At 45.5% G+C, this 24,696-nt stretch overlaps 1 protein-coding gene across 2 annotated transcripts in view; it reads right to left on the reverse strand.

Moving 5' to 3' along the window:
• Oscp1 (organic solute carrier partner 1) overlaps positions 1-21,879 on the reverse strand; it is a 37,335-nt gene extending 15,456 nt beyond the window's left edge. Inside the window, exons 1-3 of one of the 2 annotated variants that reach the window (XM_052716107.1) lie at positions 21,621-21,879; positions 14,880-14,909; positions 4,162-4,316 (exon numbers count right to left, since the gene is read on the reverse strand). In XM_052716107.1, coding sequence (XP_052572067.1) covers positions 4,162-4,316; positions 14,880-14,909; positions 21,621-21,732 — 297 coding nt within the window. In that variant the 5' untranslated portion in view covers positions 21,733-21,879. The remainder of the gene's footprint in view (positions 1-4,161; positions 4,317-14,879; positions 14,910-21,620) is intronic. The other variant, XM_052716108.1, reaches the window with a different exon arrangement.
• Between the last annotated feature and the right edge of the window lie 2,817 nt (positions 21,880-24,696).

Here is a 24,696-nt window from a genome sequence, read left to right on the forward strand (position 1 = left end):
AGGCCATGGGCTTGCCACACAGCCCAGGGGACCACATGGGCTGCTACCCAAGTCAGAGCACTTCTGAGAATACAAGATGTTAGTAACTAAGCTAAGACAACAGGAGTAGCCAGAAAGTCTCTGGGCAAACCATGGTTTCTAGTCATCCTCTGTGTCTTCCTGATGGACACATATAAAACCATATTGGCTGCTGTGAGTTCTGCACTAGACCCTGGACTTGGGAGGATCTGGAATCCTGATTCAAGTTCTTCTTTGTTCAATTTCTTTTCTTTCTTTTTCTTTTCGAGACAGGGTCTCTCTGTGTAGTTTTGGCGCCTTTCCTAGATCTCACTCTGTAGACCAAGCTGGGCTCGAATTCACAGAGATCTGACTGGCTCCGCCTCTTGAGTGCTGGGATTAAAGGCGTGCGCCACCACTGCCCAGCTCAATTTCTTTTTTATATTTCTTTATGTGTATGCATGTTTGCCTGGGTGTGTGTCTGTGTACCATATAAGCACCTGGTGCATACAGAGGCCAGAAGAGGGTGCTCGATCCTCTAGAATTGAAGTTACAAACAATTGTGAACTACCTTGTAGGTGCTGGGAATTGAACCTGGGTCCTCTGGAACAGTAGCCAGTGCTACCCTAACCCTAACCACTTGGCCATCTTTCCAGGCCCTATTGCTTGCTTTCTGTATTAGTATGTTTTTTTTTTTTTCTTCCTTTTCTTTTTTCTATTTTTGTAGTGCTGGGAATGGAGCCCAGGCTTTGTGTACACTAGGTGTGATGGTTTGAACAGGAATGGCCCCCATAGGCTCGTATGTTTAAATGCTTGGTCATCAGGAGTGGTGCTACTTGACAGGGATTAGGAGGTGTGGCCTTGTTGGAGGAAGTACGTCACTGGGTGGGCTTTGAGGTTTCAGGTGATCAAGCCAGGACCAGTGTCACTCTCTTTTTCCTGCTGCCTCCTGATCTGGATGTAGAACTCTCAGCTCCTTCTCCAGCACAGTGCCTGCCTGCGGTCATGCTTCCCGCCATGATGATAATGGACTAAACCTCTGAAACTGTAAGCCATGCCCAATTAAATGTTTTCCTTATAAGAGCTGCCATGGTCATGATGTCTCTTCATGGCAATAAACATTAAGACACTAGGCAAACATTTTACTAACTAAGCTAAATCCCCAACCCTATCCCCATTTTAATTTATTTTTTCATTTTTCTTTTTTTTTTTTTTAAGATTTATTTATTTATTATGTATACAGTGTTCTGCCTACATGCATGCTTGCAGGCCAGAAGAGGGCACCAGATCTCATTACAGATGGTTGTGAGCCACCATGTGGTTGCTGGGAATTGAACTCAGGACCTCTGGAAGAACAGGCAGTGCTCTTAACCACTTAGCCATCTCTCCAGCCCTATTTTTTCATTTTTCAAGACAGGGTTTCTCTATGTCGTTTTGGTGTTAATTTTTAATTTTGTAAGATTACAAAAACATTTAAATTATATGCATGTGTCTGTATATAGGGGTGTACACATGATTGCTGGCCAGAGGCACTGTTTTCTCCTGGAGATGGAATTACAGGTGGCTCCACCTGACATGGGAACTGAACTTGGGTCCTCCGCAAGGGCAGTATATGCTCTTAAGCTATATACTTAAGTCTATGCTCTGAGCCATCTCTCTAGCCTCCACTCTTATTTTTTAATTATTGAATTGATTAATACAGTTTTGAGACAGGGGACCAAGCTCACTATTAAGCAGAGGCTAACGCTGAACTTCTGATACCCCTGCCTCAACCTCCAAAGTGCTGGGATTATAAGTGTGCTTCACAACACCTGCTTCCTAGCACCATTTTTAAATGCAGCAGGTAGTTTTTGTTTGGGTTAAATAGAAATAGAAAGTACACATTCAGCTGGGCGTTGGTGGCGCATGCCTTTAATCCCAGTACTCGGGAGGCAGAGGCAGGCAGATCTCTGTGAGTTCGAGGCCAGTCTGGTCTACAAAGCGAGTTCCAGGAAAGCTACACACAGAAACCCTGTCTTGAAAAACCATAAAAAAAGAAAGTACACATTCATTCATTTTCTCCACAGCATAGTGTAGTAGAATATTATTTTAAGGTGTGTTACTTTTGTTTATGTTGCATTTGTTTAACTCTGTGAAGCTGTGTTACTGTGCCTGTCTAAAAACACCTGGTGGTCTAATAAAGAATTGAATGGCCAACAGTGAGGCAGGAGAAGGGATAGCAGGCAGAAAGAATTAATAGAAGGAGAAATCTGGAAGGAAAAAGGAAGTAGCCAGAGAAGGAGAGGAGGACACCAGAGGCCAGCCACCCAGCTATATAGCAAGCCACAGAGTAAGAGTAAGATTTACAGAAGTAAGAGAACGGGAAAAATCCAGAGGCAAAAGGTAGGATAATTTAAAGTTAAGAAGGGTTGGTTAGCAACAAGCCAAGCCAAGGCTATGCATTTATAAGTAAGAATAAACCTCTGTGTGTGTAATTTATTTGGGACCTGGGTGGGGGCCCCTCAAAAGAGCAAAAAACAAACAACAACACCCCCTTGTTAGTGAGAAAACAGACTTAGGGATGAAGTAACTTTTCCAAAGGAGGATAATGGGAGGTAAAGGCTCATTTAAAGCTAGTGTGTCTCACTGAGGCTTCTAGTACCAGCAATAGACAGGTGTTGATTCTGTGTACCCACCATCTAGTGTTAGTCTACAGGACTTCAAAAAAAAGTTCATATAAGGGAGCAAGTTGAAAAATAATTATCGTTATTCACGTCTAACTTCATAATTGTCTACAGTCCCAGAACTTGGGGTGTGGGGATGTGGCTCCATTGGTAGAAGTTACTTAGCATGCAGGAAGTCCTGAGTTTGATTCCTAACACAACATAGCCAGATGTGGTTGTGTAGGCTACCATTTAGGAGGTGGAGTCAGGAGGATCAGAAGTTCAAGATCATTCTTAGTTTCATAGTGAGCTGGAGGCTAGCCTGGGCTATGTGAGACCCTATGTCATTAGTTTAGTTTCTCCCCAATGTGCTAGATTTTTATGTGTAAGCATGTGCCTGTGGAGGCATGACGTTAACCCTCAGTGTCGTCCTTAGGAATGCCATTCAGCTCTTTTCAGACAGATATCTTCCTGTCTTTACTCCCAGTACGGGGATTATGAGTGCATGCCACCAGGCCCAGCATTTGGTTCTGGGGTCAAACTCATGGTCTCGAGTTTGTGAGGCAAACACTTGTGACTGCGCCCCACCCTGATGTCACACTGTGCTACAGGGTCCCCTCCAGAACACAACAGTATGTTTGGCTGCCGGGCTTTTCAGGTTCCTCTTGGCTGTGATGGTTTCTCTGACTTTGGTCAGGACAATTAAAAAAAATTATTATTTATTAAGTTGGATGGTGGTGGCACATGCCTTTAATCTCAGCACTTAGGAGGCAGAGGCAGGCAAATCTCTGAGTTCAAGACCAGCCTGGTCTATAGAGTGAGTTGCAGGACAGCCAAAGATACATAGAGAGACCCAGTCTTGAAAAACAAAAACAAACAAATTATTTATTATTATTATTATTATTTTATTTTTCAAGACAGGCTTTCTCTGTGTAGCCCTGGATGTTCTAGAACACTTTGACCATTTTTTCTCTTCAAGACAGGGTTTCTCTGTGTAGCCTGTCCTGGAATTCTCTCTGTAGACCAGGATGGCCTTGAATTCAGAGCTCTACCTGCCTCTACCTCCTGAGTGCTGAGCTTAAAGGCGTGCACCACTAGCACTCAGCTAAAACCTAATTATTAGGGTGTATTGATTATTTATATTAATGGGCTTCACTGTGATATCTGCATACAGGAACATCATGCTCTGATCATATTGGTCTTCCTAGCCCTCTCTTAGCCTCTTCCCAGAGGTAAAGCTTGGGGGTTGAGTGCTTGAACTGGGGCAGCACGTGCTCATGCCCATGGATAGGGACATGAACAGCAGGGCTCTCTTGGGGCCTGTGGAACACAACAGAGGGTTGGCTGCCGACGCCTCCTGAGACCCTCTCAGCCTGACAACTGACTATAGCTTATACTCACAGTACTTGCTTCTTCCAAGACACCATGACATTTGGAATCCTATTTGATCCCGCCTAGGACCACCCACAACGGGTAGGAGAGGGGCAGCTGAGCTGGGCTGATTAACCGGCTGTCGGCTCACCTTATCCATGCTGGCCTGGTTCAGTCGCATAATGGAGGCATGAGCCAGGCGGTCATACACAGTCCTCAAGGCCTTCTTAGAGTACAGCTCCTGGGGTTTGAACAGCTCCTCCATAAACTTTCTGTTGAACATGGTTGAGATGATGTCATTTAGAACTGTAGAGACAAGAGAGAATCCAGATGAGCAAGGAAGGTACTGTAGGAAGCCCTGTGTAGGAGTGCTGTCAGTCTGTGAGTGGGTGAGAGGCACAGACAGGGCTCAGATATGGAGTGCTTGGTGGGAGCAGCCCCTTGGGGAGACGCCCAGGGGTCCAGCAGGAAGCAGGGCTCAGGAGTGCTCCATGACAACCTTCCGAGCAAATGTCCATGAGGACAATATTAGAAGAGTGGGCTTCAGGTGTTACACATCACTTTTCCCACCATTATATGCCTTGATAAGGAAAATCTTTCTTTTCTTTCCTTTTTTCAAATTAATTAATTTTTTTATTTAATGTTCATTTTTTTTTTTTTTGCCTGCATGCATGTCTGTGTGAGGGTGTCAGAAGCCCTGGAACTGGAGTTACAGACAGGTGTGAGTTGCCATGAGGGTGCTAGGAATTGAACCTAGGTCCTCTAGAAGAGCAGTGCTCTTAACCACTGAGCCATCTCTCCAGCCTCTGAAAAGTCTTTCTTTAAAAAAAAAAATGTACTGCTTTCCTGGGCTGTGGTGGTGTTGTGGGATAGCTTTCTGTATGCTATGAACATGTGTTGCTCCTATTGGTTAAAGCTACTGGGTGGTGGTGGTGGCTCACGCCTTTAATCCCAGCACTCGGGAGGCAGAGCCAGGCGGATCTCTGTGAGTTCGAGGCCAGCCTGGTCTACAGAGCAAGATCCAGGACAGGTACCAAAACTACACAGAGAAATCTTGTCTCGAGAAAACCAAAAATAAAATAAAATAAAATAAAGCTGCACTGGTCTATGGCAGGGCAGAATGGAGCCAGGCAGGAAATCCAAGAGAGACAAGGAGAAGAAGGCGGAGTCAGAGGAGACCCTGAGCGCTGCTAGGGGAGCAAGAGGTAAAGCCACAAAGTCACGGGGCAAAACATAGATGAATAGAAACGGGTTAATTTAAGATGAAAGAGCTAGCTAGCAAGAAGCCTGAGCCATAGATCAAATAGTTTGTAATTAATATGCAAGCCTCTGAGTGATTATTCTGTAAGCGGCTGTGGGTCTGTGGGTGGGAGACGTTTGTTCAGCTTGCAAAGCCAGGCGGGACGAGAAACTTCAAGGTACAGTGGTGACACACGCCTTTAATCCCAGCACTCGGGAGGCAGAGGCAGATGGATCTCTGAGTTTGAGGTCAGCCTGGTCTACAGAGTTCCAGTGTAGCTAGGACTACACAGAGAAACCCTGTCTCAAACAAACAAACAAACAAACAAACAAACAAACAAACAAACAAAACAAATTAAAAAAATAAAGAATGTAGGACTGGAGTGATGGCTCAGCCGTTAAGAGCAGTTGCTGCTCCTACAAGAGGGCTTGTGTTCCGTTCCCAGCACCCACATGGTGGCTCACAACTGTCATTAACTCCAGTTCTATGGGATCCAATGCTCTCTTCTGATCTCTGAGGGCACCAGGCATGCATGCACATGATATTCGTGCATACATCTATGCAGGCAAAACACTCATACACATAAAATAAATAAATCTAAAAATTTTCTATTAAAAAATAAAAAGATTGTTATATAAAGACTATAAGTTAGAGCACATCCTTAAAAAAAGAAACACACATTCTTTTTTAATATTTATTTTTAGGTGTATGGATGTTTTGCCTGCCTGTATGACTGCACCATGTATGTGCAGTGCCCATAGAGGAGGGTGTTAGATCCTTTAGGCCTGGAGTTACAGATGATTATGAGCCACCAAGTGGTCAATGGGAATTGAATCCAGGTCCTTTGGAAGAGCAGTCAGTGCTCTTAACCACTGAGCCATCTCTCCAGTCCCCTAGCACACACATTTAAAAAAAAAAAAATTCAGGCGGGGCATGGTGTTGAATGCCTTTAATCCCAGCACATGAGAGGCAGAGGTTGGTCTCTGTGAGGTGGAGACCAGCCTGGTCTACAAAGTGACTTTCAGGCCAGTCAGGGTTACATGATGAGACCCTGTCTCAGAAAAACAAAAAGAGGGGGCAGGAGAGATGTCTCAGAGGTTAAGAGCACAGACTGCTCTTCCAGAGGACCTGAGTTCAATTCCCAGCAACCACATGGTGGCTCACAACCATCTGTAATGAATCTGGCGCCCTCTTCTGGTATACAGGCAGAGAACACTGTATACATAATAAATAAATAAAATGTATAAACAAAGACATTAAAATTTCACTATCGTTTATGTGTAGAGGTGTGGTGGTGGGGCCTGTGGGGGACAGGGGACGACTCTGTGGCTTTGCTTCCTCCTTTCCACCTTTCCAAGGGTTGCAGGGATTGAACTCAGGTTGTCAGGCCACATGGCAAGCATTTTGTCTGCTGAACCATCTCAGTGTGTTGTTCTCCTTTAAGCAATCTAAACCATTTTCACTTAAGATTGAACTTCACACATGTCAGGCAAACAGTGGTGATTGACTTTTCATAACAAACATTTTATGAAAATAGACACGGCTGCCCAATGGTTAGCGATGATGGTGTTTTTAGAGTATATACAAAACATGCCCTTCAGATTGCTCCACGTTAGCTTGCCCTGATCCCTCTTTGATCTACGATATGGATTTCACAGCACCGGAATATATCCCATCCTGTTGGGCCAGTGAAAACTTCCACCTGTTGAGAATTAAAGATTTGTGAAAACCAATGTAGCCTCAGTTGTAGTCACGTGGAGATTTTGCACTGTTCAGGTAGATGCAGAGAGGGGCAAGCCCTGGCATGAGAACACTAGTGAACACTAGTGTAGGGAGGGCAAGCCCTGGTGTGAGAACACTAGTGAACACTAGTGCAGGGAGGGCAAGCCCTGGTGTGAGAACACTAGTGAACACTAGTGTAGGGAGGGCAAGCCCTGGTGTGAGAACACACACTAGTGAACACTAGTGCAGGGAGGGCAAGCCCTGGTGTGAGAACACTAGTGAACACTAGTGCAGGGAGGGCAAGCCCTGGTGTGAGAACACACACTAGTGAACACTAGTGCAGGGAGGGCAAGCCCTGGCGTGAGAACACTAGTGAACACTAGTGCAGAGAGGGGCAAGCCCTGGTGTGGGAACGGCAGTGGGTACAGGTAAGCACAGATTGTTCTTAATGTATTTTTTTAAAGATACATTTATTATGTATACAATATGCCTGTACGCCAAAGAGGGCATCAGACCTCATCATTGATGGTTGAGAGCCACCATGTGGGTGCTGGGAATTGAACCCAGGACCTCTGGAAGAGCAGCCAGTGCTCTCAACCTCTGAGCCATCTCTCCAGCCCCTTAATGTATTTTTATAATGTCATTGTGTGTTGTGTGTGGGGGTGAGAAGTACATGTGTGTTAAGACGCATATGTGGAGGTCAGAGGACAGCTTCACAGTCAGTTCTCTTCTTGCACAATTACGTGGATTCTGGGGACTGAATCCAGGTTGTCAGGGTTTGCTGGGCGGGTGCCTTTACCTGCTGGGCCATTTGCTGGCCTAGATGAGTATTGAAAAAATTGAAAAGCTGGGTGGTGGTAATGGTAATGGGCCTTTAATCCCAGCACTCACATGCAGGAGGCAGAGGCAGGTGGATCTCTGAGTTAGAGACCAGCCTGTCTACAGAGAGTTCAAGGACAGCCAGGGCTACACAGAGGAACCTTATCTCCAAAACACTAAAAAAAAAAACCCAAAAATGAAATTATGTGTCTGCGTGTGCAGGTGCCCTCAGAGGCAAGAGGGCTCAGAGACTGGAGGGGTCTGATTCCCTGGAGCTGGAATCCACCTGACACGGGTCTGGTAACCGAACTTGGATCCTCTGTGACAGCAGTGCATGCTCTAATCACTGACCCATTCCTTTAGCCCTCCAGATTGTTCCTTTTTTTTTTTTCTTTTGGTTTTTCGAGACAGGTTTCTCTGTGTAGCTTTGCTCCTTTCCTAGAACCTGAGTGCTGGGATTAAGGGTGTGCGCCACCACTGCCTGGCCGTCCAGATTATTCTTAAACCAGTTATTTTTAGTATAAAGATGAACATATATGGATATCAAGAGTATATATTCACGCCAGGTGGTAGTGAATATAAAGATGCACACCTTTAATCCCAGCACTTGGGAGGCAGAGCTAGTCAGATCTCTGTGAGTTCGAGGCCAGCCTGGTCTACAGAGTGAGATCCAGGACAGGCACCAAAACTACACAGAGAAACCCTGTCTTGAAAAGCCACACACACACACACACACACACACACACACACAAAGAGAAAAGAAAAGAACTCAATATATATTCATAGACAACTGGGTTACATAGTTATATAAAACAAATTCCTTTTTAAAAGATCTTATTTATTTATTTTTTTTTTTTTTGGTTTTTTTAGAGACAGGGTTTCTCTGTGTAGCTTTGTGCCTTTTCCTGGAACTCACTTGGTAGCCCAGGCTGGCCTCAAACTCACAGAGATCCGCCTGGCTCTGCCTCCCGAGTGCTGGGATTAAAGGTGTGCGCCACCACCAGCTGGCCTATTTATTTATTTTTTAAAGCTATATTTTTATCACTTTTAATTATGTGTATGTGTGTATGTTTGTGGGTAAGCATATACATGTGGTATAGGCATGTTCAAGAGTGCAGGTACCCAACAGAGGCCAGTTGGGTCCCGCTGGAGATCAGTTACAGGCAGTAGTGATCTGCCTGACGGAGTTGCTGGAGACTGAACTCTGGTCTTCAGGGAGAGCAGTACATATAGGTGTGCTCTTAACTGCTGGGCCATCTTTTCAGCCCGTGTTTTTTATTTTTAATTCTACGTGTTGTATCTGTGTATGGATGAATGCAGGTTCCTGTGTGGGTCAAAAGAGGGTGTCAGAGCCCTGTAGCTAGAGTTACAGAAGGCGGTTAGCCACGTGGTGTGGATGCTGGACACTCAGGTCCTCTGTGAGGCAATACAGACTCTTAACTGCTGAGCCGTTTCTCCAGCCCCTAAAATGAATTCTTAATATGAGTGCTTATTTCTGAAAGATACAAACTCCACTTTCTTTGTTTTCTTTTCTTTCTTTTTTTGTTTTGTTTTGTTTTTGAGACAGTTTTTCTGTGTAGCTTTAACTGTCCTGGAACTCAGTCTGTAGCCCAGGCTGGCCTCAAACTCACAGAGATCCGCCTGCCTCTGCCTCTGCCTCTGCCTCCTGAGTGCTGGGATTAAAGTCATGTGCCACCACCGCCCGGCTAAACTCCACTTTCTTTTGCTGATGCAAAGGAAGTGTTGGGTGGCTGGCTCTGGCTGTATGTATACTTTTAAAGAACTAAGGCAACAAAGAGCAGGGAGTTGTTTGTTTGTGTGTTTCTCTGTGCAGATCTGGCTGTCCTAGAACTCACTCTGTAGACAGGCTGGCCTAGAATTCAGAGAGCCACCCGCCTCTACCTCCCAGTGCTGGGATTAAAGACATGCACCATCACCCAGGAGTAGGGATATTATTATTATTATTATTATTATTATTATTATTATTATTATAGCGGAAAGGGAAGCTGAGGGCTTTATGTGCTTAAATCCTTTCTTTTTTTCAAGGTAGAGTTTCACATGGTCCATCCAGGCTGTCTGGAATTAAGGCCTCTACCTAAGGATGGCCTTGAACTTCTGATCCTCCTTGCTTCCACCTTCAGAGTGCTGGGATTAGAGGCAAACACAACTACACTCAGCTTGTACCTAAATCTCAAATGGAATTGCTTCAGAGAGAAGGGGGAGGGGACATATTTTCCTCCCACACTGACTGTGGTGGTTTGAATGAGAACGGCTCCCATAGGCTTATAGGTTTGAACACTTGGTCCCCAGCTGAAACTGTTTGGGAAGGCTCAGGAGGTGTGGCTTTGTTGGAGGAGCAGTGTAACTCAGTGCAGGCTTTGAGGTTTCAAAGGCCCACACCATTCCCAGGGCGTTCTCTCTCTTTCTGCCTTATTGGTCAAGATGTGAGCTCTCAGCTGTTCCCTCATCTGCCACCAAGGCCTCCAACCCTCTGAAGCCATATCCCAGGTAACACTTTCTTTCTTAAGTTGCCGTGGCCATGGTGTTTTACCACAGCAAGAGAACAGTGACTAAGACATTGACACACAGCTGACTCCTTAGAGAACCGTGGAACTCACACTTCACCTTTGGGTCTTACCCTAGATGACATCCTGCTCCTCAGACAGCAAGAATTAGACCCAAGGCCAGCACAGGCGCCCTCACATCTGAGGACTCCAGCAGGGCACAGGCCAGCTAACATTCCCTCCTCAGGGATGCTCAGGGATACAGGAATCCTTCAGACAGAAACAAGCAAGGACCTGCAATAAATTGGGTTTTCTAACTTTTTTTCCTCACCACAGCCTTTATATAAAGTGCAGAATCTGCAAAGGACAGATACAAACGAAAGGCCACAGGGTCCTCAGAAAAGAAAAAGGGAAGAGTTTCCAGGAAGGAAAGTGTCCTCCCGTTAAAACATCCCTTGTCAGCTTGGGTGAAAGTTGACAAGGGGCAGGGTCAATTCTCTAGGGTCTTTGAGCTCACTCAGAATCCAGGAAAGCAGCTTAGCCGCAAGTACATTGGTTCCAAAAGCAACAAAACCCCAAGGCGATTGTTACTGACTTTGGCAAAGCAAAAAGAAAAATGAAGCTTTCCCCAGGGACGTGAAACAGGTAAGCGACACCATGGCTCCTGCCTCAGACCTAAGCAATGTCCACCCACTGAGAACTGAGGACAGCGTCTGTCCCTGTGGACTTAGCAGGGCTATACATGAGCTCCCAAAGAAGAAATGGAAGTTTCATGGCTGGGCCCCGGCATCCAGGGATCCCCTGTGACCAGTCATTCTCTGTGAGAGTGTGGAGACACCTTTTCCTCTCCCAGTTTGCTTTGTGTGGCACTTGGCCCAGACAACACCACAGCGCCACAAAGGAAGGAGCTCCACTCTGGAGCTCCACGCTGCACCGGATTCACATCTGAGCAGTGGGTTCAGTCAGACGTGTAGTCCGCCTCAGTTACCAGGAACTTAGATTTCCCTGTCTTTTTAAAATTAAAAAAAAAAAAAAAGAGGAAATTCAACTTGGCAATGGCAAATGGATTTATAGTTTGCCTGCACCAGGGAGAAAAGCCTACTTTCCCTTGTCTCCTCTGCAACATCACAATCTTATAGAAAAGATGAAAAGAAGACCATCATGTGCACATGCTAATTTAGCTGTGGGGTAAATGGCCCCAACTGTGTCAAGTTTCCTAGAAGGTAAGCTCCTCCTTTGGCCGATGCAGGGCTGCATAGTCTTTCCCTCTGCACAGCACGGGACTGGGGGAAATCTGAGTTCTTTGGAATCCGCTGTTTCAATACTCTGACAGTTGAAGGGAGGGGCATACGTGTCTCCAACTAGAACATCCCTTCCCCTGCCAGGGCCAGGCTTCCACCATGGTGTTTGTTTTTGGCACTTGAGTGAGTTCTGCCTCGTTTTTTATGAGGCAGACGGAGTGGAGTCAGATTTGATCATAAAGGGGATGAAGCCAGGATGGGAGGGTTTTCCACAAGGCATCAGGAGGGCTGGAAACTGGGCTCTTGATACGAGGCTCCTAGTTTGGACTTAGACAGATGATGAAGTCAGTGTCTGCTGATTTTTTTGACACTTCTGTTAAAATAAGCTCCAGCGCTCTAAGTACGCACATGAAAAGTCCTCCAGACCCACACTTCACACCTGAAATTCTGCCAGGCATCAAAGGACGGGCCAAAAATTGCTCAGGGGAAGTGTCAAAAGATGGTTGTGAAATAGAAGAAAAGCAACCCAGCACTTCAGTTGGGCATCTCTGAACCTAGTCTGATGAAATAATTATCTTGATGAAAGTAATTCAGTTTCTACCAATTACCCCTGCTCCAAAACTCACTTGTTTATGGAAATACGCACTATGGAGCCAAGGTTACAAGGCAGAAGCCAGGGAATGTTCTGCATGACTACAGTGGTTTGAATCTTTACACAGTTTGGGACACTGGGCTTAGAACTTTATGTACAATGGCTCATTTAAAGTTCAAGGCAGGGGGCTGGAGAGATGGCTCAGAGGTTAAGAGCACTGACTGCTCTTCCAGAGGTCCTGAGTTCAATTCCCAGCAACCACATGGTGGCTCACAACCACCTGTAATGAGATCTGGTGCCCTCTTCTGGTCTGCAGTCATATATGCTGTATACATAATAAATAAATAAATCTTTAAAAAAAATAAATAAAGTTCAAGGCAACTCTAAATTATCCCCATTCCCACATTCCATTGACGAGGAAAATTTAATCTGAGAGTGTTTAAAATCCAAGCTGACACCACTGATGATGGAGTTGAAATTAGAAAGGGTTCTGTCTCATCATGTTATTATTATTATTTTTTAAAGCATTATTTATCTGAGACAGAGTGGGTAGCCCTGGCTAATCTGGAACTCACTATGTAGACAAGGCTGGTCTTGAACCCTCAGACATCTGCCTGCCTCTACCTCTCGAGTACTAGGATTAAAAGTATGCACCAGGAGCTGGAGAGATGGTTTAGAGGTTAACAGCATTGGTTGTTCTTACAGAGGACAAAGGTTTGGTACCTGGCACCTACATGGTGGCCCACAGTCATCCATAACTGCAGTTCTAGAGGATAAAATTCCCTCTTCTGACCTCTGTGGGCACCAGGCATGAATATGGTACACATACATCCATACAAGAAAAACATTCATACACATAAAAATAAACAAATATATACAAAAACCCTAAAATATCAAAGTGCACCACCACACCCGGCCTAATTATCTAATTATATAGTTGTGTGTGTGTGTGTGTGTGTGTGTGTGTGTGTGTGTGTGTGTGTGCGCGCGCGCGCGCGCGCACACAAAGATCAGAACACAGCTTGCTAGGGGCAGTCTTTCCTTCCACCACATGGGTCACAGAGATCAAACTCACGTTGTCAGGTTTAGGAGCAAGTGCCTTTACCTACTAAACTACCCAGGGCTTCTCTTTTCCCCTTTGAAAATGGCATCTTACTATGTAGCCCAGATTGGCCTGGAATTATTTAGACCAGACTGGCTTCAAACCCACAGAGAGCTGCCTGCTTCTGCCTCCTACGTGGTAGGATTACAAGTGTACACCACTATACCTTGATATATATATATATATAAAATATATATATATATGAGAATAATACACACACTCAAAGATTCAGAATGTTGTAATCCAATAACACATCATATTTACATCCATCTATCAAAATTTGCTAGATAGATATTTTATCCTATCTGTCTTTGCTTATCCTGTTCCAGATTCTTCTTCATTCCCTCTCCTGGCATTGTTTTAAGTTTATTTTCTTTTATAATTGTTTTTGTTTTTTTTTGTTTTCTACCATATCACAGTCTAAGTAAATTTCTATCACAATTAGGAAAATATTTACAGCCGGGCGGTGGTGGTGCACGCCTTTAATCCAGCACTCGGGAGGCAGAGCCAGGCGGATCTCTGTGAGTTCGAGGCCAGCCTGGGCTACCAAGTGAGTCCCAGGAAAGGCTCAAAGCTACACAGGGAAACCCTGTCTCGGAAAACCAAAAAAAAAAAGGAAAATATTTACAAAGTCAAAAACATTATCTCCCATAATAATATAAAATCTATGTAATTAATTATGATAAAAATTGTCTTTCAATAATAAAAGAAAACAAATCTACACCTTTAAACTAAAAATCAGAGATATCAAAATGCCTTCAGTGGGCCTTTCATATCTTAAATATACATACATTTTATGCACAAAAATTAAAAAACGTTCATTAGCATATTAGTTATGCATAATAATGGGAGTTGTTACGACATTTTCACACATGTACATAATGTACTTTGATCATATTTACTCTCATTATGCTTTTAAGCATTATAAATATAGAGATCTGGCACATCTGTGTGAGAAGAGAATTTAAAATACTGAGGCTGGCTGACGAGAGGCATAAACCATTCCCATGTGTCAAATGAAGGCAGGCACCTATGACATGTAAACACTGAGAAAAGCGGAGGTCTCGCTCCGAGCAAGCCTCGGCCTTCCCAGGTTTGCAGCTGGTTGTGGGCAAGGGGGAAACAAGACTGACAGAAGGCAACAGTGCATGCATGATCCCGTGCCTTCGGCCCACACTCTTGGCAGCCATGCAGCCACATGCTCCCATCTTCCTCCGCTGCTCACCAGGGATCGCTGTGTGCCAAGGGGAACATCTCAGGAGGGCCACTCACACTGACGCAGACTCTCTGGTTACAGGATAATGTAAGAAGGATGGCTTCGGACTACCAGAGGACAACCTACCCGGGGGTGGAGATTCTGCCCCAGCTGTCCCTGAAAGCTTGGACCAACAGAAGGGTGGGGGTCAGGGGGAGTCCTCAGATGCAGTGGGGCCCTTCACTGGGGCTGGCTGGGCTCTCATCTTACACAGTGTGTTTATTCCTTTGGAGTAGAACATTCCAAAGTAAACCCAATGTCTTAGCTGAAGAAACTCACGCCTAGTTCTTACCTAGAAACACTTAAAGTGGTCCTGCTTTTAAAAGTCCACTTACAACGGACTGAGTGAACCTGTAAACGCAGACGGAACGCATGCAGCCCAGAAATAGCATACCTCGTTTTCTGTCCACCTCTGTCCATTCATCTATATGAAGCATACAAAAAGAAAACACCAGTTCAGGAAGCAAGAACATTAGAACATTAGTTGCATGGAGGCTTTACAAATACCATATTCAGTTTCTGGCCTGTCGAATTTTGTTTTTTATTAATATTTGAATTTCATGTCTTTTTTTTTTTTTTCAGGACAGAGTTTCTTTGTGTAGCCCTGGCTGTCCTAGAACTAGCTCTGTAGACCAGGCTAGCCTCCAACTTAAGAGATCTGCCTGCCTCTGCCTCCAGACTGCCGGGATTAAAGGTGTATGCCACCACTGCATGGCTCTTTGTGTGTGCGCCTCTCTGTGTGTGTGTCTCTGTTTGCCTGCATGTATGTATACCACATGTGTGCCTAGTGCCCTTGGAGACAAGAGGGAGTCATCCTCTAGAGTGACAGACAGTTGTGATCTGCAGTGTGGGTGCTGGGAATTGAACCGGTGTCCTCCAAAAGAGCAGTCCGTGCTCTTAACCACTGAGCCGTCTCTCCAGTCTGTTGAATTTAATGTCTTATGTGCATGTTTCACCTCTAATTAAAAACTTTTTTTTTTAATTAAGAGCTGTGAAAACTAGGTAAATGACTAGTGGAAAAAATAGCACAAGAGGACGCTCACGAGGACTAGCTCCCTTGGGGCTCCTCTTAGAAGGCTCCAGAAGTTATGTTCTCCAATACTGTAAGAACATACATTATGCTGGGCACAGTGGCACACATCTTTAATCCCAGCACTTGGGAAGCAGAGGTAGGCAGATCTCTGTGAGTTCGAGGCCAGCCTGGTCTACAGAGTGAGACACTGTCTCAAAAAAAAAGCAGCAAGCATACATAATTCAAAGCAGACTTTTAACACTAGCTCCCCAATGAAGAATAATTCCAAGAACAGACAGAAAAAGGAGTTTCTTTTTGAACAGTCTGATTTAAAAAAAAAATAATTTATTTAACTTTTGTTTTGTTTTTTTTCGAGACAGGGTTTCTCTGCGTAGCTTTGGAGCCTATCCTGGAACTCCCTTTGTAGACCAGGCTGGCCTCGAGCTCAGAAATCTGCCTGCCTCTGCTTCCCGAGTGCTGGGATTAAGGCGCGCGCCACCACCGCCCGGCTATTTAACTTTATTTTATGTGCATTGGTGTGAAGGTGTCAGATCCTCTGGAACTGGAGTTACAGACAGTTATGAGCTGCCATGTGGGTGCTGGGAATTGAACTAGGGTCCTCTGGAAGAACAGTTGGTGTTCTTAAGCACTGAGCCATCTCTCCAGCCCTGGACAGTCTGATTTTTTTTTCCTCCCTAGAGCTGGGGTTGAATCTAGGGTCTTGTGCATTTTAGCAGGCAAGGTACAAGTGTTGTACCTTGAATTCATGTCTTTTTTTGGTTTTTCGAGACAGATCTCTACCCTAAGCCCTGAAAAATCAACTTTTCCCTTTCTCATGTTGTTGGTGGGAACATTTCAGTCCACAGCCTCCCTCCACTTCCACTTTTCCACCCCTTCCAATAAAGAGTTCCACACACATATCCATATGTGGAAAGCATTTCACAACTAATGGCATTTTAGGAAACTCTTGCCACTGTATCACTTGGAAACGATTTCTGAAGTACACTGAAGCTATACACGCATTCAGTGCACACTGGCAAGTCCTCACCATACAGTACAAACAGCTCTTTTGAGACTAGTGGGCTCCACTGCGAGGTCAGATTACCCTCGAAGTCACCGTCTTTCTCAAGAGTCACAGGCTTAGCTGGGCCTGGTGGCACAGGACTGTAGTTCTAGCTACTCAGGAGGCTGAGGCTGGACCAAAAGTTTAAGATCTGCTGGGCCTACAGAATGAATCCAAGGCAGCTTAGTGAGACTAAGCTATCTCTAAATCAGGTGGGCTGGGGAGCTCAGCAGCAAAGCACTTGCCTAGTGTGCATGATGCTCTAGGCCCAGTTCCCAGTACTGGGGGGAGGGTGATAAAGTCAGAGGCTTTTGGAGAGAGTGTCATGGGGAAGCAGGCCCTGGTCTGGCCTTCCTAAAGCAGTTATTTGTTTCTTGGGCATTGTATTCGCACTTGATGGTTCTCTGTGGTATTAGCACCATGGACTTGCAGTATTTAGAGATGGAAAGTTTTCATCCTCTTGACGACGTGTCTGGGGACAAGGACACTCTGCCTGCTGTGGATAAAACTGGAAAACGCCAGGGAGCATTGTGACTCCAGTCGGCAATGGCACCCAGCACCAGCAGAGGGCTCTCGAGAGCTGCCAGGTCCTCCCCATTTTCCTCTTGAAAGAGGCAGGGTAGGGACCCTGAGCCCTGCCTTCTGCCCTCCAGATGAGTCAGTCTGTGACAATTCAGCTTCAGTTATATTTTGCATGGAATGTAGGCCTATGGGTTCCGGGGCTGCCTGTTAAATTTCACCCAGAAAAATCAGAATAGAACACCACTGCTATTTAGTCCTTCAGTACGACATGTCTTAGGAAAACAAAATAAAACAACAACAACAACAAAACAAGCAAACAAAACAAGAACAAAAAGCCACTTCATAGTCACGTGATCATGATCTCAGTTTCCTCTCCTGTAATAAGGAAGGTAAACCCAACGTAACAAGGTTTTAGCTGTAGGGCTTTTCTGAGGACAGAAGTGAGGCAAAAGGTAGCTTTTATTGCCCACTCTATTGCTTAAAATGTGAGACAGCATTTAGAATGCAACTCTCACAAGCAGCCCCATTAAGAGCATACTTCCTTTCTGTTCAACTCTAAACTCTGTCTGGCTGCATTGTGGGAGAAACTGCAATGTCTGCACTGGCCTTGTGGGAACAGGGACGGCCTCCAGGAGACCAATTAGTTGTGTAAGATAATGAGAACAGCTCCAAGAAATACAATTCCCTCAAAGCCTCCATGAGGACTAATTTAGCAAGTCTGTGTTTTTATTGGCCTGTGTATAGGCATCTGTCACCATGGCCCTGGCTCCAGCTCCTGCAGCGACACCAGCTTTAACAGCAGAATAGCCTCGCTCTTCTCAGCTTTTCCATTTCATGCTGTTTGCTTTCCTTCTCTTCTACAAGGCCTCACTGGTCAACTATATCATCATTTCTTTTAGAAACTCAATATGCACACACACATGCACATTGTGCCCATTTGTGTGTGTGTGTATCTCAAAGTCTTCTGTCTCCTCCTGATCCACCAGATCCCACAGAATTCCCATACAGTCGCTTCAGAAAAGGCAACATAGTGCAGCAGTTAAGGACAAGCTGGACAGGAGCTCTGGAGTCTCATGGCCTGGAGTGGTCAAATCGCTTACTCTTCCCACCACCGTGCAACCCGAGGCAAAGCAGCTTTGGCTTTTCCTGTAGATTGGGCTGGTAGTGCTATCTATATGACAGAAGAGCTGTAGGCATCAAGGTGTTTCAGTGAAGTATTGACACAGTGGAAAAACTGTTTCCATAGTCAGGAGTGGCGGCTTGCGCCTACAATCCCAGCACTTAGGAGGTTGAGGCAAGAGGACTGTTGAGAATTCCAGGCCAATCCATGCTACTCAGTGAGTTTTGGGACAGCTACAGCATGAACCTTGTTTCAACAATGCAAAATAAATATTTTATGTTGTCGTTATAGAGATATGTCTTGAGTTTTAGAATCAGTTATGGACTGGGCTCATCAATTCCACTTCCACGAGCTGCACAGAAAGGCTTAATCCAGTTCTCTCTAGAATCTCAAATGGCGTGACATCTGCCAGAGACTGTGGAATGAGTGAGTGTATGAAAATTAATTACTAAAGACAGCTGAAAGTCCATAAACCTGGATCTAGGCAAACCAGAAAGACTCTCACTCCTAAACATTTTTTTTTCCTGGATATAATGGCACACAACTGTGATACCAACACTGGGGTGGTGAGAACAGGGGGATCAGAAGTTCAAGGCCAGCCTTTGTTACATGAGACCCTATCTCAGAAAACCAAAATACTGAGCTTTCATATATATTGTACTTCTGAGACAGGGTCTCACTATGTGGTGCTGGCCGGCCTTGTACTCACTAGGTAGACCAGGCCGGCCTTGTACTCACTAGGTAGACCAGGCCGGCCTTGAACTCATTAGGTAGACCAGGCTGGTCTTGAACTCACTAGGTAGACCAGGCTGGTCTTGAACTCATTAGGTAGACCAGGCTGGTCTTGAACTCACTAGGTAGACCAGGCTGGTTTTAAACTTGCAGTAATCCTCTTGTTTTAGCCATCCAAGTGCCTGGCTTACATACTATAGCTCTTGGTTTTTATTTTTATTTTATTTTGTTTATTTATTTATTGGTTTTTTTTTTTCCAAGACAGTGTTTCTCTGTGTAGCCTTGGCTGTCCTAGAACTCACTCTGTAGGTCAGGCTGGCCTCAAACTCACAGAGATCCTCTTGTCTCTGCTTCCTGAGTGCTGGGATTAAAGGCCTGCATCACCACACCCAGCTAAATTTTTATTTTTAATTATGTGTATGTGTCTGGGTATGTGCCTGTAAGTACAGGTGCTCTGGGAGGCCAGAGGAGGGTGCTGGATTCCCTGGGGTTGGAGTTACAGGTAGATGTACACTTCCCAGTGGATGCTGGGAATGGAACATTGTAAGTGGAGCAAGTGCTCTTAACTGCAGACCCTTTTTCAGCCTGCGACTTTAGTTCTTAAAGACAAAGCCTGGCTCCTATTTACAGAACCTTGCCCAGACCGCCTATGGAAAGACAGTATCAACTACTAACTGTGAACATGAAATGCATGTTCATTCAGTCCTTACAACTTTGCTTTCAGGTGTGTATTATTATTATTATTATTATTATTATTATTATTATTATTATTACCATTTTATAGAAAAACAGGCTCACAGAGGCTACACACCAAGATCATACAGCTAGCTAAATGTGGAATCTAGACCTGTATGCCTCCAAAGTGCACAACCTTTTCTTTTTTTTCTTTTCTTTCTTTCTTTCTTTCTTTCTTTTTTTTTTTTTTTTTGGTTTGTTTGTTTGCCTGTGTAGTTTTGGTGCCTGTTCTGGATCTCTCTCTGTAGACCAGGCTGGCCTGGAACTCACAGAGATCCTCCTGCCTCTGCCTCCCGAGTGCTGGGATTAAAGGCGTGTGTTACCGCTGCCCGGCTAGGGCACCCTCTTAATTGCTAATTTACATTGTCTTCCAAGAGGCAGAATACCTAGAGAAAGCTAGCCGGTCAGTCCCTAGGGTCATTAGCCTGAGTGAAATCACACCACACACGCAGCAAGAAACACAGAAGCCTTCTGAGGAAGGAACAGGATGCTATAGAAAACTGCCAAGTTGTTCAGCAAACCTTTCCTGAGCACTGCTTTATTCTGATCTGGTGTTGAATGCTAGATGCTGAAGTCCAAACATGAGTACGACAAATAAGTAGGTAGACACATATAAACAGATGTGTATCAAACAGCCATGTAATAAAGTGTAGAGAAGCATGGACAGGGGGCTGTGAGCACTTTGGAAGTCCTTTTCCTATAGAAAGAGGCCTCCTTACGGACAATGGTTCTTCAGGTCAGTGATACAGAAGATCAGGGAAAGGATGGAGAGGCAGAGAGCACAAGCATGGAGTCATGAAGGACACAGTTTAAAGATCTACATACACTCTGGTGTGATTAGAACTCAAAGTGTGAATCAAGCAAGGATGGGAGATCAGACCGGGAAGGGTGCCAGTGTGTCTTGCACAGGACTTGGCCCCCATTTAGACAGGAGTGGAAAGCTGACTGCAGGTTTCGGGGAGAGATGGTACTGGACGTTTTTGCATTTTGTAAAGCCCTCTGGTAGCAATGTTCCAAATGAATGGAAGGGAATGACCTAGGGAGTTCTCTTATCTGTCTAGGCATGAACTTACACGCGATCAGACACAACAGTCATTAACCGAGTGTGTACGTTTAACATCAGTTGGGTGAGTGTGCATACGCTGTTTCGAGAGAACAGTGTTTTCATCACGGTTCATCACCTCTCCCTAGAAATACAATAGTTCACACTCAATCCCAGGAAATTTGGTGAACAAAGTTGTTTGATGAGAAGAAAAAATGTGACAGTGTTCTGGGTGGTTGTTTCTCTGTGTATCACATATGGCATAATTTTGCATTTACAAGCTTTCCAATATTTTCACAATCGCATTCCCCTCCAACACTTGCAAAAGTAAAGAAATAGGTTTTCATTCTTATCTATTATTATTTTAGGCCCCTACATTTCTAGACATGACTTCTGAAATAAACATGACTAATCTTCAGCGTATGTGTGAGGACAGAAACACGCGGGGGTCAGCATCTGTTCCGCGGGGGTCGAAGAGGATGGTGATACTAGCCCAAAGCATATTGCCAGGTGAACAGCCGGGAAACGTTTGGAATCGGGCAAATTTCAAGAGACCAGGAAATGGAGGTTTCAAGTACTTTGAGTATGTCCAATGCAGGTGTTAGGTTTCTCTGTGGGGAAATGCTCTTTTGGAGAATTAATTTGACTCCTGAGGGCTTCCAACTGCATGGACGCTGCATCTTGTGAGAAAGGTACCCGGCTGTCAAAGTGAAGTGCGCAGAGGCCTTGGTCTGGCTGTTGGGAAGGGGGCGGGGGGCAGGAAGAGGGGTGCCGGTCTGGCCTTAGGTATAGGGGGTGGAGGCGGGAGAGCGAGGCGCACGAGGGGGTTGGGGAGGGCTAGGCTGAGGGTCTGGATGGGGACACTTAGCATCGTGGTGACGAGGGGAGCAGGCTGTGGGGGCCTCTTACCTTTGCGGGCCTTGTCTCCGGGAATGTTCTGAGCCCTCAGCCGCTGGTCCAGGACGTAGAGCATCTCCCCGCCCAAGTTCAAAAAGAGCAGCGGCAGAGTCCGCACCGACATGATGGAGAAAACCCGCAGGGCAGGTGAAGGAAGAGCCCCAGGGTTAGATTTAGCAGCCTGGAGGCCCCTCCGCGTCCCATAGTCCGGTTGCTGGGGCAACGCCGCGGACCGGAAGGAAGAACCAATCAGAGGGCGGTTTGATGAGAGGTGGCCCAAGAGCGGGGGCTCATTGGGCTAGGTGACAAAGACCGCTTCAGGGGATTGGTCCGAACCGGTGCGCGTCGTTGGCCTCCGGGGAGCGCTGGTTTTGAGTTTTCCTTCGGAGCCTTCAGGTGCCGCGATCCTTCCAGACAGCCCCGCACGGGGTGTCGCAGCATAGCCAGGCCCCAGTCTTACCGTGGATGAACGAGGAAAGTCATCCCCAGCCCTGGGAGCCGCCTGCCCGGTCTAGAGTCGCGACCCGCTGTGCTGTTCCGGGCAGATTTGTCAGCATTTCCCAGAGAGCTCAGAGAAACCAGTGAGATCACGGCAAGCGCCACGAAGACACCCTAAGTTATACCAGTCCCTCATCTCGATAGGTTATATCATTTGTATTTCCTTCCTAAACCCTCCCGGAAGCGATGCCACACCGGATTTCCTACTCAGTGAAGCAACGCGGCCGGGCCCTCCTAGCGGCTTAAGCAGGCTCCGCACACGGTTCTCCAGGATTAGGTTTGGCTGGTGGTTCTTTTCAGCGGATCCCAGTAGATTTCAGTGTTTCTGCTAATCATTTCCCCCTCCAGCCACAGCAGTCTTGAGTTTTGACTCCCACATCCACCTTCCTGGGTCCTATTAATAATCAGCCACTAAATTCTTTTTCTCATATAATCTTTCTTTTCTCAAGTTTATCCCTTAATTTCCCTTTCTGTATTCCTATGTTCCTTCGAATCACTGCTCTGTGCAGCACTTAAAAATCACTTAAAAACAGCACGTTCCAGACTGAACGGTGGTGGCGCACACCTTTAATCACAGCACTTATGAGTCAGAGGCAGGCGGATCTTTGTGAGTTCAAGACCATCCTGGTCTACATAGTTCTAGGGCAGCCAAGGCTACACAAAGAAACCCTGTCTTGAAAAGCAAACAAACAAAAATAACACCCCCGCGTGGCATCCTCCTAGTCGGTTTCTTTTCCTCTTAGCAGCCAAACTTTTTGAAATTTTATCGTACAACTTGAACTTCTTGACACCCCAGTCCCACCTGTAATAAACATCTTTATCTTATGCTGAGCCTCCATGCATTGTTATCAGCCTAGCTCCCAAAAGTGCTTGAAGTTTTGTCAAAACAGACTCTGTTTCTTTCCCCTCTATGAGTGTCAGGCAGTATATGGAATCAAGACTGAGCTGGGAGCCAGGCTTGGTGACACAGGCCTTTGGTCCCAGCACTTTGCAGGTAGAGTCCAGCCTGGTCTACATAGCAAGTTCCAGGACAGCTAGGCCTGCGACTTTGTCTTAAAAAACAAACAACAACAACAACAAAAAAACAAAACTAGAGAGAGCTAGGTTTGAACCCTAATTAACTTGTGAATTTGGACATGTTGCCTAAGCTTGCTGAGCCTGTTTTCAATAGGAAGACAAGTAGGTCAGGTGTAGTGGCACACACTTTTAATCCCAGCACACAGGAGACAGTGGCAGGTGGATCTCTGTGAGTTCGAGGACAGCCAGGGCTACACAGAGAAACCCTGTCTCGAAAGACCTAAAAAACGAAACAAAACAAAACAAAAAATATGAAGATGAATTGTGTCGTTATCCCCTCCAGGAACAGTAAGAAGGCCTTAATGAAATGGGCCTGGAGTGGACTAGAGGTCCTGTGCTACAGGACCAAGTGCCAACCTCTCAGGTGACTGAGGGGTAAGGAGAAAAGGCCACACCAGTGGATTGGGCCCGCAGGAAAGGCAGTTTTAATGTGCCACCACCACCCGGCTTCATCTTCACTTCTGATTCTTTCTACCCACTCACCTTCTCCTTCATCTCAAGGGGCTCCTGTGCCCTGGGAGTCGTTTTTCCTGACATGGCCAATTTTCCTTTTACATTGCTTCCTAGTTAATATAAACTCTTGGAGAGGGGCTGGAGAGATGGCTCAGTGGTTAAGAGCATTGGCTGCTCTACCAGAGGACCCAGGTTCAATTCCTATCAACAACATGGCAGCTCACAACTGTCTGTAACTCCAGTCCCAGGGGATCTGACACCTTCACACCAATGCACATAAAACAAAATTAAATAAGTTAAAAAAAACCCAAAAAACTCTTGGAGAAAGGGTTTCATGTAGTCCAGACTGGTCTCATACTAGCTAGTTATGCAACCAAGGATGACGTTGAAATGATATTCTTGCCTCTCCCAAGTGTTGGAATTGCAGTCATTCAAATGCCACAGCCCAGTATCTCCAGGAAATTACACACCCAGGGCTTCAGCCATCTGGCAGCTCCCAGACTGCTCTGGTTCAGGTCTCAGCCCTGATCTTCCACCTGTTCTTTGGTAGTAGCACTTTAACATATCTTTCTCTTTGTAGGGTTTTCCTTCTCAGAATGAGGTCCAAAGTTCTTTCTTCGGTATGATGAACTCATAGGCTGAAGCCCTATGTTACAGTATTTAATTTCTGAGTCCCACTGTCCCTGAATGCATACCTCTAGATTTCTTTCCTTTTTAACTTGCAGTTCCTTCCACCTAGATGCCATTTCTCTCTGCCCTGTAAACTCCTCTGCTGTGGAATAATCCTTCTGTACACTGTGTAGATTACGCTGTGATTGGTTTAATAAAAAAGCTGACGGGCCAATAGCTGGACAGGATAAGGTTAAGCAGGAAAACCAGACTAAGGACACCAGGAAGAAGGAGGAGGAGAGTCGCCAGGAGATGCAGAGGGAACACATGCAGCAGGACAGGTAAAGTCACGAGCCACATGGCAATACGTAGATTATTGGAAATGGATTAATTTAAGTTGTAAGAGCTAGTTAGTAACAAGCCTGAGCTATCGGCTGAGCATTTATAATTA

Source organism: Peromyscus californicus, unplaced genomic scaffold, assembly GCF_007827085.1.
Source record: "Peromyscus californicus insignis strain IS unplaced genomic scaffold, ASM782708v3 Scaffold_5__1_contigs__length_169319896, whole genome shotgun sequence".
Taxonomy (NCBI): domain Eukaryota; kingdom Metazoa; phylum Chordata; class Mammalia; order Rodentia; family Cricetidae; genus Peromyscus; species Peromyscus californicus.